At 46.6% G+C, this 18,016-nt stretch overlaps 2 protein-coding genes across 16 annotated transcripts in view; one reads left to right on the plus strand and one right to left on the minus strand.

Moving 5' to 3' along the window:
- The window catches only part of NUMB (NUMB endocytic adaptor protein), a 95,537-nt gene extending 91,048 nt beyond the window's left edge, over positions 1–4,489 (plus strand). For 6 of the 9 annotated variants that reach the window (XM_082761285.1, XM_082761289.1, XM_082761290.1 and 3 more), the window contains 2 exons: positions 656–799; positions 2,520–4,489. In XM_082761285.1, the coding sequence (XP_082617411.1) occupies positions 656–799; positions 2,520–3,244 (869 nt within the window). In that variant the 3' untranslated portion in view covers positions 3,245–4,489. The remainder of the gene's footprint in view (positions 1–655; positions 800–2,519) is intronic. The other 3 variants (XM_082761291.1, XM_082761292.1, XM_082761293.1) reach the window with 1 other exon arrangement.
- Positions 4,490–4,639: 150 nt separating this feature from the next.
- The window catches only part of PAPLN (papilin, proteoglycan like sulfated glycoprotein), a 62,199-nt gene continuing 48,822 nt past the window's right edge, over positions 4,640–18,016 (minus strand). For 5 of the 7 annotated variants that reach the window (XM_082761271.1, XM_082761270.1, XM_082761275.1 and 2 more), the window contains 11 exons: positions 17,628–17,757; positions 15,776–16,421; positions 14,905–15,042; positions 13,908–14,032; positions 12,841–12,979; positions 11,281–11,418; positions 10,524–10,651; positions 10,264–10,372; positions 8,756–8,931; positions 8,159–8,362; positions 4,640–6,423 (listed from right to left, as the gene is read on the minus strand). In XM_082761271.1, the coding sequence (XP_082617397.1) occupies positions 8,190–8,362; positions 8,756–8,931; positions 10,264–10,372; positions 10,524–10,651; positions 11,281–11,418; positions 12,841–12,979; positions 13,908–14,032; positions 14,905–15,042; positions 15,776–16,421; positions 17,628–17,757 (1,902 nt within the window). In that variant the 3' untranslated portion in view covers positions 4,640–6,423; positions 8,159–8,189. The remainder of the gene's footprint in view (positions 6,424–8,158; positions 8,363–8,755; positions 8,932–10,263; positions 10,373–10,523; positions 10,652–11,280; positions 11,419–12,840; positions 12,980–13,907; positions 14,033–14,904; positions 15,043–15,775; positions 16,422–17,627; positions 17,758–18,016) is intronic. The other 2 variants (XM_082761272.1, XM_082761273.1) reach the window with 2 other exon arrangements.

Genomic DNA, 18,016 nt, shown 5'->3' on the forward strand with positions numbered 1-18,016 from the left:
ACCTACCACACGATAGTTACCTGTAAAAGGGACTGGCTTTAAGATTAATGGCTAATTTAATCATTCTGCCTCCTGAACTGGAAAAATCTTAACTATTACGCATCATAGAAACCAAATCCAGCACAGCAAGAAGATTTTGTGCCACCGTGATTACCATTGTTCACAGAAACTCCCAGATAACCTATGGAGCTGTAAACTATAGAACTCTTAGTAGCCTCTAATCTTCATTCCACTGATGTGCTTTTATACAAATAGTGTGGGGAAGGAACCTCTCCTTGTTAAATGTAGTTGTTATTTTGCATCCAAAATCCGTTGTTCTTTGGAATTTAAAATTAATTATACTGTGACTTCTGGTGAGCTGTATCGCTTCTCTAAAAACCAACAAATTTAACTTTGGTCAGTCAGGAGAATAGAAGGCCTCATGAAACAAACAAAACCCCACCATCCCACAACTGTTAACAAGAGTTGCCTTGGTGAAATAGAATTTACGAGCTTCATCAACTGTCAGTCCAATTTGGCTAATTTACACAAACTGCTGTCATGTGGAAGTGTTTAAAATTGTATGTTAATAGTTACGACATGGCCCACTAATATTCCAGTCATGTGCATGCCTTGCATGAATTAATTGCACTGATGTTGTCTGCTCCCATTTTAGTTAATGGCACTGCCTCTGCCTTCTGTGTGCTTGCTGCTAAACCATCCCAAGCTGCTGTTGTGTCCACAGCTATGCCAGTTCGTGAAACCAATCCTTGGGCTCATGCTCCTGCTGCTAATACTGGAGCTGCAGCCGTGGTCTCCGGTAAGATTGGAAGTAGATCCTGTGCATTGCTATGAGAACTCAGATCAAAAGCATAATTGAGCCCTTGAGATTGCTGTCAGTGCCACTTAATGAAAAGTGGAAGGAACAATAACAAAAGCTGGAAGTAGTAGCCTTTTGCACAAGTGGATGGAGGGAAGCTATGAACTCACTGGTCCTGGGTCTGCAATCTAGACTGTTTCTTATTTTGGCAGTGTTTTAGAAAATCTGATGCTTAAAAAAGGAAGTAATGAAATAGCATGTTGGGAAATCAAGAGGAAAGAATCTGTATGCTTACCCAAAATGATTTTTTGCATTCTTGCTATGAATGTAGATGAGGAGAGATTAAGTTGGGTGGTTGAAGACTTTAGAAATTAATTTATTGTTTAATAAGTTTAGTCTGTCCATACAGTCCTTGTCTATATTCATATCCAATGTAAGGTGGTAATTTAATGGCTGTCACCTGTGTGGACGCTAGAAAGCTATGAACAAACATTTCCTGGTGCAAGCGTCACCAGAAAGAAGCAACCTTGCTAGTGAAATAGGTTCTGTTTGTCCTTGTAACAGTACCAGGCCCATTACCAGTCAGTCTTCCTCTGTAAGAGAGAGACTTTAAGCTCTGTCTTCGAGTTACCACTGTAAAAAACAACAGTGAACTGATCTTAGGTGGAGTTGAACTAGTTGTTACGATTAGACTAAATGAAGAGTACTGAGCAGTGACTTTTTTTCTTGTTACTTTTCTACTTTTCCAAAACACTGAATAACACGTGAATTGCAGAGCATTCCTGGTTGCTTCTCTCATCACATTAAAAAGCTGATGAGGTCCTATGGGAAGGGAAGAAAATATAAAACCGTAGGGAGAAGGAAGATTGTAGAATTCAGCTAATGGAAGATGGTTTTGAAAGTGTGGGAGGAATGGGAATGATGGTGATTCTTTTAATCACTGAAGATAAATGAGTTAAAATAGAGCTGTAGTTGTAGAAGAAAAATCTGAGATGTTAAGCACTAAGCACTGCAAAAGAATTTGAGAGGTGAGCAGCATGAGTTATGAAAAGACTAAGGGAAGAATGGAGATGGAGAAAGAACATAAACAGGAAGTCATAGTACAGTTTATATATTACATGGCAATTTGATCAGATGTACTGCCTTAAATGTTCATGTATATAGTAGCGAGTGCTCACGATTTGCTTCAACACGTATGGGACAGAAAAAGAAACGTTGCCTTGAACTCCTTATACCATCACATTGCTGTACTGCAAAGGGTAAAGCCTTACTTAGTGTTATAACAGTCCACCACTCCTGAGCTATACGTGCATAAACTGAAACTCCCCAGTAGAGGAATTTTAGAGGTTATGGACTAGATCATTGCCACTAAGTAATGAAGGCAGGTGGCAGCTCTTCTTCATGCCCTAAAGTTCCAAATGTCTGTTATTTAAAAAAAAAAAAAAAAAAAAAAAAAAGGAACAAAGTAATAACAAAAAAAAAATCACAAAACAAAAATCTGCACTTTAGGGAGGAAACTCTTCTCCATCCCTTCTTGACCAACGTTCCCTGTGACAGAGCAGTGTACCAGCTGCAGAAAGGTGCTCCGGCTCTGGGTAACGACCTCCTGGCTGTGGAGGGAGGAGGCCCAACTGACCTCATGTGCATCCTCCATTTTTTCTAACTGATAAAAGGGCGAGGGATAGAAACATGAGTGACATCCCTGTGCTTCCCTTCTCAGGCACTGAATGGAGCGGCACCTCCTCGGGTACAGCCTCTCCAAGTCTCTTCCAAGGAAATCACAGACGTACCCCCTCAGAAGCAGACCGCTGGTTGGAAGAGGTCTCAAAGACTGTCCGAGCCCAGCAGCAGCCAGCCCCAGCCCCAGCCCCAGCCCCAGCCCCACAGCCACTACTCCAGCCTCCTCCAGCAGCTTCCCAGCCAGCACCAGCCTTCCCCGTGAGCACCTACATTGCACCCCAGCCCGTGCCGGTCGGCGTGGTACCGCCCATGCAGCCGCCCTTTATTCCAGCTCAGCCCTACGCTGTAGCAAATGGGATGACCTACGCAGCCCCGAGCGTACCTGTGGTGGGCATCACGCCTTCCCAGATGGTAGCCAACGTCTTCGGTACGGCAAGCCACACTCCAGCAGCCGCCCACCCGCACCAGTCACCCAGCCTTGTCAAACAGCAGACGTTCCCCCAGTATGAAAGCAGCAGTGCCACGAGCAGCCCTTTCTTCACTCCGCCTGCGCAGCACAACGGCTCTGCGGCTTTCAACGGAGTTGACGGTGGCAAATGGGCTGCAGAGGACAAGCATTCGCAGCCTCCCGCAGCCGCTCCGCAGGTAGACCCCTTTGAAGCGCAGTGGGCAGCACTCGAGGGCAAGGCAAAGCAGCGCACTAATCCCTCTCCAACTAACCCCTTCTCGAGTGATTTACAGAAGACGTTTGAGATCGAACTTTAAGCAGCCCTACGGCGGTAGATAAATTGTACAGTAGGCTAGAGGGATAAAGGGAGCAGAGGGGACTGTTTCTGATCAGTTTGCTTTGATAATCCCAAAGGTCCCTTCAAGTGAAAATGGGTTAGAAAGAGGGAGCGGTTATGGGGAGGGTATAAACAGACACAGAGTTTAACGTTTAAAAGGAATCTGGCAGCCGCCCCTGTCTGCATTCCCTCCTTACTTGGAAAGCTGGACGTCAAACACAGCACAGGTGGGCACCCAGTCCTGAAGCCTGTTCTGCAGAAACAAATTATCTCACAGAAAGGAAGGCAGATCTTATATTAGTGCCCTTCTGATGCCCTGCAAGTCCTGGACATTCCCCCTCAGGGAAAAATGGGGTGGAAAAATTGGGGGGGAACTGTGGGTGGGAGATTATCACCTGCTTAGCAAAAGCTAGGTTTGTGGAAAAAGTTGAGCTTCCATTTTGAGTAACAAAGTGAATATTATATGTAAAGAATAAAGTAAAGCCAAAATTTTTATTTTTATGCATTTAGGATATTTTAAATAGTGGATATTAAAAGCCGTATGAGTTGTAAGTAATCTTGCCAAAGGTTTAAAAAAAAAGGGGGGGGGTTGGATGTAAGAAATTGTACATAAGATTGATTTATCTCTGATTCTTATTGTAAGTAATATCAGGGGGTGGAAAAAGGGGCTCTAGCTTGTTCTTGTATCTATCTGTTCATTGTAAGTAGCATATTGCAACAACAATCACAACCAGTAAGTCATTATATCGTAGTTTTAAATAAAATTAAAGAACAGTATTGTCATGGTTTGAAAACCATGGGGAAAATTAACTGTTTTTTATTGGAATCAAGCTACATATTATATATATATATATAGTATGTTTTTTTCTTTCATGTATTGCTGCAGTTTTCTTGTCTTAATCTATTGGTTCTAACACTACTGTGACAACTTACCGTAATCATATCTACATCCTGGGGCTACCTAGGAACCCATTTTTTTGTTTGTCTGTCAATAGATCTTAGAGGTTTTTTAACTTTTGTTTTTATTTTTTTTCCACTGATTTGTGAAACCTTGTGGTTAAGGCTGCAGCTGGTCCAGGTTCTGCCTCCGGTGAATCGTGAAATCCATCTCATTTTAACTTTACTTTTAAACTTTGGCCTTACAAGCAAATGTAAGTTATATATATTTGTACTGATGATTTATAATCTGCTTTAACAGAAATAAATGTTGGTGGTAGAAACCTTGTCTGTGAAGCCCTGTCTTATTCCCACCCTCTCTATTTAATTTTCAGGATTCGCCCTGCTGGGTTTCTTCCCTGTTGTTAGGTGGCTGTAGACAAGCCTTGCCTGCCAACCTGTAAGCTTGCTATTGGTATTTGCACATGTATTATTTTGTATGCCATGGTATCGTACCTTGAACTTTAGGCCCGAACTTGCAAATATCCTTTTGACCCATAGCTATTTAAAGCTCTGCAAAGGAGGGCTTTACTGAAAACATTGGATTCTGGGTTCACATCACTGAATTTTCTAATTTACAGAGAGACAAGGATGAGCACACTAACAGTCAAAAAAGGAAAACTCAGTTTGGTTTTCTTCCCTTTGCTTTTAAAAGGAGTGAAACCCTAACAGCCACCAGAGAAGACAACGTATTTTCACTCCTTGCTGTTCTACCAGTAAGTCGATCCCTTTTCTTTTAGTATGATTGGTTTTTACTTCAGTCTTACATATATGATGTAGTTGTAGACATTAAAAAGAAGTCAGACCTGAAAGGGGAGAAATGCTCCCATGATGTGGCCGTAGCATTTGAGCTTGCCAGGAATTTCCATTTCTAGACACATAACTGTGATTCTCATGGTGACACGGTCTAGAAAATTGTTGCTTCTGTCCTGCACAGGTTCGTTCTTACATTAAGCAACCTGTGTTCACTATGGCATTAATAGTAATGACCAACACTCTTTACGGTATTGGAATTGCTCTCAATACTTAATCAGCTGTCAAAAAGCAAGCGAATACTTAGTCATACATGCTTAGAGATCTAACATTTATAATAAAATGTTATACGTTTGTTTGTTTGCTTTTGGTTTTACCTATCAGTTCCCTAGACTTTCACAGCAGCGTCCAGCAATCAGATGAAAATAGCCCAGTGCAGTTACACCCTTCCCCTGCCTAGGAGATAACAGTAAAGGAGATAGCTATGACCTTCCTACAATCCATTGTTTAGGGAGGAAAACTGCTATCTTGATTTGCGAATCAAAAAATAAACAGTTAGGAAGTTAAGTGATGCTACATATAAGGAAAATCTCAGCTTGCTAAATAGAAAAAATACAAACACCCCGTAGTTAACTATTATAGTCATAGCATGTTTTTAAAGCAGTGAACTACATGCCTTCAACCACCATCCTTTTTGCTATGGTTACACATCTGAAAGAGGTCAGAGAATAAACAAGGAAAAAAAAAAGTACCTTCAGTTGTAAAGTCCAGTCCGTCAGAATACAGGTGCCCATGACAGACCTCACCAGGCTTGAGATAGCACTCCCTGGCCGCGTGGTATATAATCATACAGCTCAGATGAAAGCTAACTATTTAACTAGTATAAAAATAGAGCCTCTGACACAGTAGAAAGAGATTTATTACAGAAACAACTGCTTATTCTGGGAGAAAGGGATCTGATGTAAGCATAATCAACGGCTAACCATCTTCCTGAGAAGGTTCACAGACCTTAACTCCCTTCTATACCTGCCACGCATGACTGGAATTTACACAATTTTACATTAGTCTGTTGTTTCTAAAGGCAGTTATACTATATACCAAAACATCCTGTACAGAGTGCCATTTTGCAATGTTAAATGCAAATTTATGTACAAATACAATTAGAATTTATCTCAGGGCTTGAGTTGTCCTCAAATCGTCAATGACTGCACCATCACAACTTGTCAATGTAACATTCTATGACTTAGAGCAGAGAAAGGTTTTCCTAATTGCCAAATTGAAGGGTCTTCATTGAAAATAAGTTTTGCCTTTTCTAGCAAGCACACTCTTACCATTGGCCTCAAAAGTAAAAATAAAAAATGCCCCAGATAGCTGTTTGACCGTGTCACCTGTTGCTCCTTTACTGGATTGCTTCGAGACTGTTCAGTGTGTTCACATCTTAAAGCGTGGTGTCCAGTCCTGAAGCCACACCTGTGCCGAAGAGAGTGCAGTCATTAGGTTAGTAGTTCTTATTTTTAGATGCAGCTAAACTGATTTACTGGATTTAGCATCCAAGCCAGCTTTAGGCTGCCAAGCCTGGGGATTTACACCCATGTATTACTGCTGCCCTGAGCGCTGGTTCTGGGCTGAAGGCACGGAGAGCAGTGTGATCACAGCCCAGAATTAGATTCCTTCCATAGAAGCCATAAATTAAAGTAGCAGAGTAGGAAGAAAGAAACAAAAACAACCCAACCACACAAAACAAATCCTTACCATCCACCTGCAACACCAACACTACACATCCATGTACTGGCATAGATGTACAGCTACAGCTATACATATAATAAATGGGACGTGGTGCTAGTTATTATGAGTAACCTGACCAAGTCTCAGCAGGGAGTGTGGCATAAGGAAAGTGGATTTGCTGCTGGGGCTACAGGTAAAACCGTATTTCTGGAGGCTGTAAAAAAATGGTTTTGTTTGGATGTTTTAATTCCATTTTGAAATACTGAAGACACCACATGCCTTTCCGGGGTCAACAAATCATATAATATCACCCTCCACACCCACACCTATCTTAAAGCCTGAGAATTTCTCTTTCAGAGCCTCATACCTAGCTAGCTACCGCTCTGTCTTAGTGCAGATGTGACACATGCTTTTCAGCTATAGCTGCTCTGCATCTGGAAGTCCTCATTTCTTAGCACGTATCAGCAACAATCAGCCCAGGACCCATGCAGAGCCAGGCATTCCTGATGTTAACTGAGACTAACTTTATTCCAGCAAGTAAAGTACCTCCACACCTCTTTATATGTGCATATCATTCTCCTCTCCAAGCAGCACAATGCTATCACAGAGCCCATCTTTGCATTAAATTCAACAGCACTGTTCTGCCTCTGAAATAAAAACAAAAAAAAACTGATAATCCTTTCCAGAGATATTGATATTTAAATTGCAGCATCTCAGAACAGACAATAATGATCCTATATCCATCTAAATTGTCCCTACCATTTAGAAAGGGCTAAAAGTATTCTTCCATTTTGTCCTAAGCTTTCTGTGAAGCATCGCTTCTGCATTTCAATCCAAAGCTGAACACATTCAAGTAGAACCCAAACTGACCTGAACAGAAATTTATCTGAGCACTGCAATAACAAGGTACAGTATGTGACATTACAGCTGCATCGTTAGAGCTCGTAACCTCAGAGGACATGAACACGAATCTTATATGCATCGAGCTGCTTCTAATGGCTCAAGTTCTTTGCATTTAGATGGAAAATGCTCCCCAGGATTATAAATGTTCCTCAATCATTAGCGCTTTAGTTAAAACAGTTCAGGCCCACCTACAGACACTAGAGATATTTTTTTTTTTTCTATTTAGCACTATTATCTCTTCATTATGTGAAGAATAATCAGGCTCTCCCTCTATTATGCTGGTTATCTACCCTCTCTAAAGTCACATCCTTACATTCCCAGTATCGCCTTGCTCCATGAACAACAACAGCTACCGTTACGTGAAGGCACGGGTTAGCTATTGCTATAAGGGAGTGGGGTGGGGAGGGGGAAGGTGTTTGCAGTAAGCTGGAGGATGGTGGTTCTGCCACCTTTCCGCAGTTACACCCCCTACAGCATTACATTCACCCTCTCGAGCTTTCAAGCAGGACAGAGCTCCCAGAACACTTTCATGCAGTACAAGGACAGAGTTCAGAGTTCCTGTCTTGTAATCAGTCACCTGTTGTTTCCTGTGGCCTTGGAGGTCTCTGTCACCCGCTGTGACGCGGAGGGCTGGCCTGCGGCTGGTAGCGAGAGCAGCTGGCGCAGCAGAAGCTGGAGTAGTACTCGTTACTGCAGAGCTGGGCCTGCACGATCAGGTCGCAGTTGGCGAGGTGTGGCTGGTCCACGCACTCTCTGCTCAGGTCCACGTGATTCACAGCTGCTGCAGCCAAGTAAAAGGTAAGGCCAGCTGAAAACAGTCCCCAAGCTTGTCCTAAGGTTTCATTTCCCGCTGAAAAAACACAGCAGGTTCCTGCTCTCTCCATCCTGACAGCTCTAAGGGTGTTATTTTAAATATAGTCCAGCATCAAGGATCGGTGAGAGAAACTGACACCTCTGGCTAGACAAAGAAAGAGAACGCAGTTTCTAGGACTGATTTCTGTTGCTCCCAGTGCCCTGGTAGGGATTTGTTTCCACCACCCTGCTTTTGAGCTCACCCAGAGGCTCCTGCTGCTTCCCCAATTGGTGGTGGATGGGCACACAGTGGGCAGCCTTACAGCCATGGCCAAGAGGCAGGCCCTGTGCCGGAGAAGCAGGGAGGACAAGTTGTACTCACGACTGGGCCTGTTCCTCAGCACCTTCACCTCGGTGCTGGCACTGACGGAGTTGCTGCTGCTGTAGGCACTGCATGTGTAGGATCCCTCGTCAGCCAGCTGAACGTTGCTTATGACCAGGCTTCCATCCTGGGACAGGTGGATGTGGTGACCGTCTGCCCGCATTGGGACTCCATTCCTGTAATGAAAAGCGCTTTGTACACCTCTGTTCCCACCATTTTGTACCACTGCTCCCCCCCATGGGAACCTCTGTGCTGTTTGGAAACTGATGCTGTGTGAATGGGGTGAATTGTTACAAATTCAGTGCAAAGGAAGACCTCTTCTTTTGCCATAACCTGGCTCTGCACTTAGGTAGTAATTTGAGCCTGAGTGAGTCTGCTTATTAGCCCTCTGCCTCCGTGGGAGGCAGCTAGCTGTGTGCTCTGTGTAAAGCCTTTGCTTTTTCCAGTATGACACATTTTTGAGGTTTGAGGAACTAAGAGAAAATCCAGGGTGCATTTCCCTCTCCCCAGGTTGTGGTCTGGCAGGGTTTGTTTGGCAGGCATTGATAGCTGTGCCTGAGGAACGTACAGGGCAGTGAGCAATGCAACCTCTTTCCTCTCCCCTATAAGTCTGTTTAAAAACATTTAAAATATCAGCAAGATCATATCTGTTCTGCTCCTCCTGGAATACTCTGTGCACAGCAAGAACACTGCCTGAACTATGGACTCCCAGTTACCACGGAAAGTAAATTTTATTCACTGAAAAGAGTTTCATTCATACTGATACTTGCATCATTTTGTTGACTCAAATACCAAACTCACATATGGAAGAATAGCTCTCTTTGTGAGATGGCCCACTTCAGTCCTACCCCTGGGACTAGAGGGATTGAAACAATTACTAATCCATCTCTGTGGAGCCTTTGCAAGAAAGCTCCAAAATGGAACTGATTATTTTCAAATAGGGGAAAAACACCACCCAACCCACTACATACTTGCACAAACTCATTTTCACTGTAAAACATCATGAGAAGAGGACACAGCCTTTACCCTTACTTTTGCCAAAACCCTTTAAATTCCCATTTGTTGCCACCTGACAGTAGAGGGGGAGAATTGTCACAGCACAAAGCTGGGAGAAGAGATGCTGTTATTGTACGGGTTAAAACGTTTGCTAGGGTTGGCCACAGAGAATCTTCTAAAGACCAACCAAAAATCATCCTCTGGTTTCTAACTTTAATTTTTGCTATTGTAATGTGTATATATATACGTTTTGTTAATGTATAATCTTAGCTTAAAGTCTGCTTTCCTCCTCACTTGACTGGAATGTGGACTTGGCAACCACTCGCCTGGGATCTGCCTAGGATTTTTAGGGTAACAGTCAAGTTGATTAGGAAAGGGTGGGTGATGCCAGCTGGGGCTGAGAATCATGGGTTTCTCTGTTACCCGGCAGGCACCCTGCATTATTAATTGGAGGATCAGTGATGAGGCTCAAGAAGAGAAGGGAAGGCCAGCTCTGTCTCATTTTTGCTCACCTTGACCACCTTATATTCACATTGTTTCCAGTCACCGTACAGTGAAGTTGAGCAGTTCCTCCCTCAGGTACCGTGATGCTTGGCGTAAGGCCAGAGATCCTCAGTTCTCCTAGGCCAGAAGGGAAATCATCACTAGCAAGGAGACAATGCCACGCATTCCCTCACGGGACGAATCCAACACACACTGCTGTGAACTACAAGCTTCCACCAGTCTGAAGGAAGCTCGTAGTTTACAGCCCACGCTGCCACCCGTCTGGTACCTAGGGGCCGGAGCAGGACCTGACGCTGGTCCTGGTCACGTCCGTTGGAGGCAGTGCAGGTGAAGAAGCCGCCGTCTTCAGCGCTGAGCCGGCTGATGACCAGTGCCCCGTCTGACTGCTGCCTGTGCCTGAGGGACAAAAGCAGAAACCCCTCAGCCTGTGCTTGGGGCAGGGTGGGGCTCCAGCCACCAGAACGGAGGCTGTGCCTTGCGCACAGCTTTGTAGTAACACTGAGCGAAGGGTTAGCAGCAGCCCAGTTCAATCTGCAACACAATCCTCAGCCCAAAAATCCCATCACCAGTGCTGTGACCTCTTGGTTATAGCTGGTTTCCTAGGAGCAGCCAGTGAAGGAAGTTGCAGGGCAGCAGCATAAGAAGCTCTGGAAGTTCACTGCAGGCACCCTGATCTCTTTGTTTGCTGCAAGTCTCTGCTCTGTTTTGCCTAACAGGTATTTTTTGGCAAGTTTCCTCTTTCTGCTAATCTTGTAGGCAAACAAATTCCAGCTTTGGCTCATTTGTAGACTCTATCACAGCTGTTCGCTTGCGAGCTCAATGTTCAGGCTCTGACTGAAGCTAGGGCAGGCAGGCAGTACTGCCTGGGCCTAACAGATGAAGCTGCCCAGCATAAAGCACAATGGGCCCTACTGCATGGCCAGCAGAGCTGTTCCTTGGGGAAGGAAACAGGAAGAAAGGTGAGATTGGGGCTGTTCTCCCCACAAACCTGCCTGTAGGTATGGTAGAGCCATCTGGGAGCTCACCTGGGAGAGGAGAGGGGCTGCCCATCTTTCTGCCACTCGATGGTGAGAGCTGGTGATGCTTCCACTGTGCAGGGCAGTCTGACTCTCTCCCCGATGCCGGCCTCCACCACCGAGGGCTCGCTCTTATCCATTTTCAACCTTCGAAGTCCACAAGCACAGCAAAAGATGCATCAGCTTTTCCATTCAGCACCTGACCTTCAGCACAAGGCCTTTTTAATCACAAACCTTATTTTTTGCCTCCAATGGGAAAGGGCGGTCTCCCTGCTCCCATCAGAGCTCCGATACTTGCCATAAACAACACTCACCACCCTCAGAAAAAAGCAGCCTCTATCAAATCCTGCTCCAGTTCAGCACAGCGTGGTGCTGTGCTCCTGCCAGCCAACTTAACCCTTTGGGGATGGCAACTCAGAGCATCTCTCTGGCTAAAATCCTCGGAAACATTAACAGCATAAACACACAGCAAATGGCACGAAGCCCCTGAGAACAGGGCACCAAGCAGGCTTCCCCCAAGGTGCTTGTCTGGCACACAAAAACAAATATTTTGGGGGAGGGGTATGACAAGCCCATTGCAATCACCTGTCTGACTGCATGCAAGGGCATCCACTGTATGCAGCTGAAAGGCTGGACACAGGCTCTTACAGCACTCATCTCCTCATGCTCTTTGCTCTCTTTTAACTGCAGATAAACACCATTTTGGAAGAGAACTAAGCCATGATGTTCCCAGAGTCAAAGAAAACATCATCTCCCCAGCCCCCATCCTCTGACCTGAATTCTTGATCTCAAAAAACAATACCAAAGAGCCTTAATTCAATGTTCTTAATTCAATGAATCACTTCTTTCTGCTTTTAGGCAGAAGCAGCTAAGGAGGTTACTGGAGAGTTCAGCAAATTGGCTGGGCTTTTGGTTGCAAAGTCAAAAACAGAGAGGGATCAAATCACAGTCCCATTTAGTCTGGAGCCCCAACGTGCTGCATTTAACGCAAAAACAGCTCTAACTCTTGTTTCTGCAGGACACAGAAGCATCTGAGAAACAGGCAGGAAGCTACAAAGTATTCCACCCAGTACATGAGAAGATAGTTTGAGTCAAACTGGTTTGTTCACAAAATATTTAAAGTAAATGGGTGGGGGTTAAAGTATCTGGAGCTTTTATAAAATATATATACATATGTCTATTTGGTGCTAGTTAGGCAGTTCACACTTGCTTTGTTTTTTTTTCCCAGAAGGGGTTTCTCTTTCTGGCTGCACTAAGTTGAACAGCTAAAGATGCTGCCCCTGACATTTCTGTATTTGTTTGAACCTGGCTCCTTTGCTGTCAGCTTCCCTGAGCATCTTTGCTCAGGACATGCTTCTTTCAAGGGACTCTTGGGAGGACAGAAGACAGCTTGCAACCGGGATCTTTGCCTGCTCCCGTTGTCAACAGTTCAGTATTCCTTGCCTCCCAACTGTGCCCCAGAACAGCTGACCCGGGACCTTTCCAATCCTCAGTTTTTCTACATGAAGAGATGCCATATGGTTCATCAGCTGGGCACGGGGGACAAACTGTTGCTGTGTGTGAACTCACCTATACGCGAATTGTGGCTGCACAGAGGAGCTGGCTGCCTGCACAACCTTCCCGCCTCTGGGTAGCTCTCGGTGCTGCTGATTTTCCTTGCGAAGGACCTGACCTCTCTCACCCTCTGCCAGAACAGCACTCTGGTACTCTATTCAAAATAAAATGCCATATGTGAATAAAAAGACCCTTCTTACTGTGACCTCTTGCATAGGGTTTCTGGGAGCTTGGGAGAGCTTGCTGAACTGGAGCCAAGGAGCCCTTCAGCCATCTGTTTTCTGACTGACTAGTGCAGTGAGCCTGTGCTGCTGACTAATGAGAGTCGCAGACCTGCAGGCAAGCACTTCTAGGCGCCTTTCTCTCCCCTGTCAGTGAGTACGTTGCAGCACCCCTTAGGCCACGTTGCCTTCTGCCCTCTGAGCCGTTGCTGTGACAAGGTACATCTCAGGACTGAAGGCTGCAAAGGGTGGCTTGCTGACCCTTCTTTTTAGACCAGTCTTTTGTATTTGTTTTGTTTCTTAAACAAGACATGTTTTTTTTGGAACAGGGAATAATTTGTTACCCAGAAGGACTTGTTTTGGCAAAAAAACAAAACACAAATGCACCAACAAGGGCAGCTATGGCAAACTGGTTACATTGCAGAGAGAGATGGAGGGCACAGGAAACTGCAGAAAGCCCTTTTCTGTGGCCTCCTGCCTGGGATGAGGAAGCCGCTGATGGCTCTCAGGGAGAACAACATGCTTGTTATGCTGGAAATGGGGCAGGTCACAGGCAAACCACAATTCCAGGCATGGGGTGGCTCTACAAGGTGGGAAGCACTTTACGGCCAGGGCTTTATCATGACACAATGCCAGAAAAATCCCTGCTACCTCTGCTCTCCCTCTTGGTTCCCGCAGAGCGGAGGAGACTGGCTGTGTGACCTCGGGACACCATTGCTATGGGGCGAAGGCAACGCCGCTAGCGCAGCGTGGCAGCAGAGGAAGTTTGTTCCTGCACTTGGCTTTACTGCCCTTGTTGTCAGTGCCTGTTATCAGGGGACCCTGAGCTACCTCTTTGGTCTCAAGCAGAAGATGAATCACCTATGATCTGTAGCTGAATCTGCCGTCTCTCCGTCCTCCCATCAGAAACGAGGCACGTGTAAATCCCGGCGTCCTCTGGCTTGCTGTGGCTGATAACTAAGGAGCTGTCGGCCTGGTAGGTGTGCCTGCAACAGGAGCGGGGATTAATGGCCTCTGCCTGGCCAAGGCAGAGCGCCCCTCGAGCTGACGTTACATAAAGCACCAGCATGTAGTGCCCTCCCGGGCTTAGAAACAACAAAACTGTTGACCACAGAGGGGTCACAGGCAGGGGAAATGACTGCAGCAGAAAGGAGGTCGGGAACAGAGAGGAAACTGAGATGGGAAAATAGGGAACTGCTTTCAGCGATCCTCTCCCATGAGGAGGGAAATTGCCCTTCCAGGCAGGAGCTCGAGCCCCAGCAGTCATTTGCAAACATAAAAGCAGAACTTGGCTTTTCTTAACAACTGTGATTTTCATAACAAAAAGTGACTCTCTGGAACCAAACTGTTGCAGGAAACAGACTTCCCAGGACAAAAGGCTTTAAAATGCTTTTAAAAGCACTGCATTTTAGATGACAGTACCAGAAAATTCCAGCCAGAGGAACTTACTTGGCTATGAGCTTCACCCTAGACTACTTAGTGCTGACCAAGAAGAATCCTACACAGCCGTTTTTCTGTGTAACTGCCCACAAGGCAGTACATTGGCGCCTTGTTAGGGGGCAGAACAAGTGCTGCCCAAAGCACTGCCCAGTGCTTCAGTACTACTGTAGTGTATCTCTCTGCCATGCACAGGCCAGGTGGACAGCTCATCAGCTCATGTTCAGAGTGCTCTGAAGTCACTACATGAGCTTGTTCCTTTATCAATCCTTCTTTTTTTCTTCTTTTTTTTTTTTTTTTTTTTCTGCCCCCAAAGAATGTTAACAATGAGAATACAAAGAAAGTGGGCAAACATTTAAGCATATTTGGCACTCTACCCAGCAATGACTGTGGACTCTACAATGAAGGGAGCTGAGCTCACCTGTCAGAGGAGACTGGCCGGCCATCCTTCATCCACTCCACTCTGGAGAAGGGGGACGTGCCTGTCTTGCAGACCAGCTGGATGTTTTGTCCCACGACTGCTGTCACAAGAGAGGGCTTGGCTTCCTCCAGGATGGCTCTTTAAAAGAGAAAGTGATTCCATTAGCACCTCTGCTGCCCTTCTCTCTTCTGGGTTGCCTAATGTGGCAATGGCTGAGTGCAAAGTGGGACTGGATGCCCATTTAGCTCTGAACAGATGCGCCCTGTAACATGGGGAGCCCTCTCCTACATGACAAAGGCTGGTCTGGACAGACTGAATGTGACAAGAAATCCAAGGAGACAGACCCAGCCGTATAACCTCTCTTCTGAGAACTACGTTCAGCTCAGCAGACAGACACAGATCCAGTGCAGACACAAACAGATCTAGCTCTAGGCAATCCTGATTTTCAGGGTGATGCTGTCTGGATCCTGACCCAAACACTGCGTTTTAAAGTCTTCCCTGGAACAACCCCCTGCTGACCCATAAAGGCTCTGAAGTCAGAGCGTCAGCTAGATTTATTGGTCAGAACAAGCAAACCACCTACGGATTTTCATTTACAGTACAGGAATGCCTCCCGAACAAGGGCCCCAGCATCCTGCAGTCTTTTCACACACGCTGCTTCCAGTGCTGTCAGAGAGTAACGAGAGTGCAAGGAAAGGGAAAGCAGATTAACTCTAGGGCCTGGATAACTCGATTTACCAGAGGGACACATTTACAGCCAATCTGCTGTGTGGTTAGCTGGTCCTGGCTGGGTCTACGCTTCTGCTGCAAAGGAAGCTGCACCAATGCTTCACAATGAGCGGGCAGAAACGAGAAAAAAAAAAAAAATCACCTGTGCAGCCCCTGTGCTGGGAGTGAGTCTGCAGACACCTGGTGGCCCAAGCCCGCCGTTATGGAAGCATCTGCTCCAAAAGCCTTATGCCACAGCTTGCCTTCATGTGGCAGCACCTGCTGGCTCTGCCTCTCTGGGGGCCCAGGCACGGCTGTTTCTGACACCAAGTGCAGCTGGCTCAGGCTGTTCAATCGACTTTGCTGGGTGCCCCAGCGCTGGCTCTCCAGCACGCCAGTCCTTTGCACAGTCTCTGGCAGCACCTCGCTCCTCCAGCTGTCCCCTCTGTGTCTGTTGTGTGTGAGCTGTAAAGCCCCATAGGCTCTTCCTTCTTGGCTCTGACTTGCAGACTCTCTCGGTGGTGGCTGCTGCTGACCCTGAGAGTTCCCTGTGTGAGAGCTGGAGCCGGCGTCGTGCTGCTGCAGGGCTCCCGTGCCAGAATAGGGCTGGTGTGCCAGGGGACTGACCCCCGCAGAGCTGTGGCACACTCTCATGCACTCCTCCTCTGAGGCAAAGCTGTTTTTATTGCCGTGACAGCCGCCGTACCAGAAGCGGTTGCACTTGCCAACGACAGTCACAAAGTACCAGCGAGTGGTCCAGTTCACACAGGGGCCGTGGGCGCTGGGCAGCAGGCATATGACGGGATATGCTACCAGAAAGAGCGGAACAGAAGGACAGGTGAGGGCTCTGAAACACATAGGTCCAGGTGCTGCAACCATCTCCCCAAATGATCTGATGGGCCTTGTGGGCAGAGTGCTGGTGGGAAGGTGGGAGCACCTGAATTTTGCATCCAGCTCTGCTTTTAAATTGGGCAGCTGCTCTGATGTCTCCTTCAGCCCTTGTTTTCCTACTGGTAGGAGAGAAGCCAACCTCAGAGACATTTCTGAGCCTAAACGCTAGACTGCCACTTTACGGCCTTTCTGGGGAATCCTGATGCTGCAAGGGGCACGTGGCTGTCATTTGCACATTGCCAGCCCAGAGAGCAAGGGGACTAGACCCAGTTGTGAAGGCTCACACACTACAGATTACTGCTGTAAACAAAGAGAAGCACAGCCCAATCTGTCTACAGACCTTCCCCTGTGCCCTGAGTCACACATATTACAGCCACGTGCTGACAAACATCGGATGCAGAGCTCTGACTGAGAGCTCCTTTGCAGAGCTGTGGCTGAGCAGAGAGGACACTCAGACCTTTCCCCCTAAGGCAGCCTTACAGGGCTGGTGACCAAGCAATCCCTGTGCTGTAGCAAAAGGGGAAAGCAATGTAGCAGCCATCAGCCTGCAAAAGATACAGCTGCGAGCTAAAGGAGCAGAGGTGCTTTTGCCCAGCAGCTCCAGCATCCTGGTAGTAGAGCAGGCACTGTTCCCTATTGCTCTCTGCTGGCTGAAAGCCTCCATGTAGCCCTGAACAATGCCTCCATCCTTAGCTGTAGCTCTCTTTCCTGCCTTGGGCAGACAAGCTTGTCTGAGGGCTGAGCACAGCCCCAGTTCCTCAGAGAAGGCCTTACTTCACCCTAAGCCCAGGTAATGAATTTGGAGCACTCAAGGCTGTATCAGGTTGTCTTCCCAGGGGGAAACAGCTCCCCAGAAATCCTACAGACTGACAGAGATAACATACACAGAGTTCTGTCCAAATACCAAAAGAGGACAACAAGAATTTCTGTGGTAGCTAACTGAACCATTTGGCAGCTTTTCTACATTCCCCTCTCCCAGCCACCAGGCTGGATTCCTTTTCAAGGAGACCATTTACTACAATTTACAGAGAGCAAAAACCTCTACACAGGAAGCTTCCGTACGCTACTGAATTCTGTGTGACTCTTCCTATGTTTCTAACCAAAGAAGCCAAAGCATCACTTACGGTAGTTGGGCCTGTTGAGACATCCTTCCCCTTGAGGACCCGAAGCTGAAGCGACATTGTCAAAACAGCAGCCGTACACTGAGCTGCGGCACTCGCCCGAGGGGTGCTGCTGCAGCAAGGCTTGGCTTGCCTTAGAGATGGGAATTGAAAGCCAAAAGTTATCATGTGTACACGAGGACAGAAGCACGTGCAAGACAGTGTCCAAGCTGTTGGCTGCGGAGGGGCAGCTGTTAGAGGAACCGCTATTCATTTGTTTGCCTCCTGGAGGCTTTTCTGCTGGCAAGGGGGGGGAAACTTGGCTGCTGGCCATGGAGACAGCGCTGCACTTCTTTGCAGAACACACCTAGCCAGCCAGCAGCAGGCCAGCTTTTTCATCTGCCCCCCCCATA

The sequence above is a fragment of the Aythya marila genome (genome assembly GCF_965140915.1).
Source record: "Aythya marila genome assembly, chromosome: 5".
Taxonomy (NCBI): Eukaryota; Metazoa; Chordata; class Aves; order Anseriformes; family Anatidae; genus Aythya; species Aythya marila.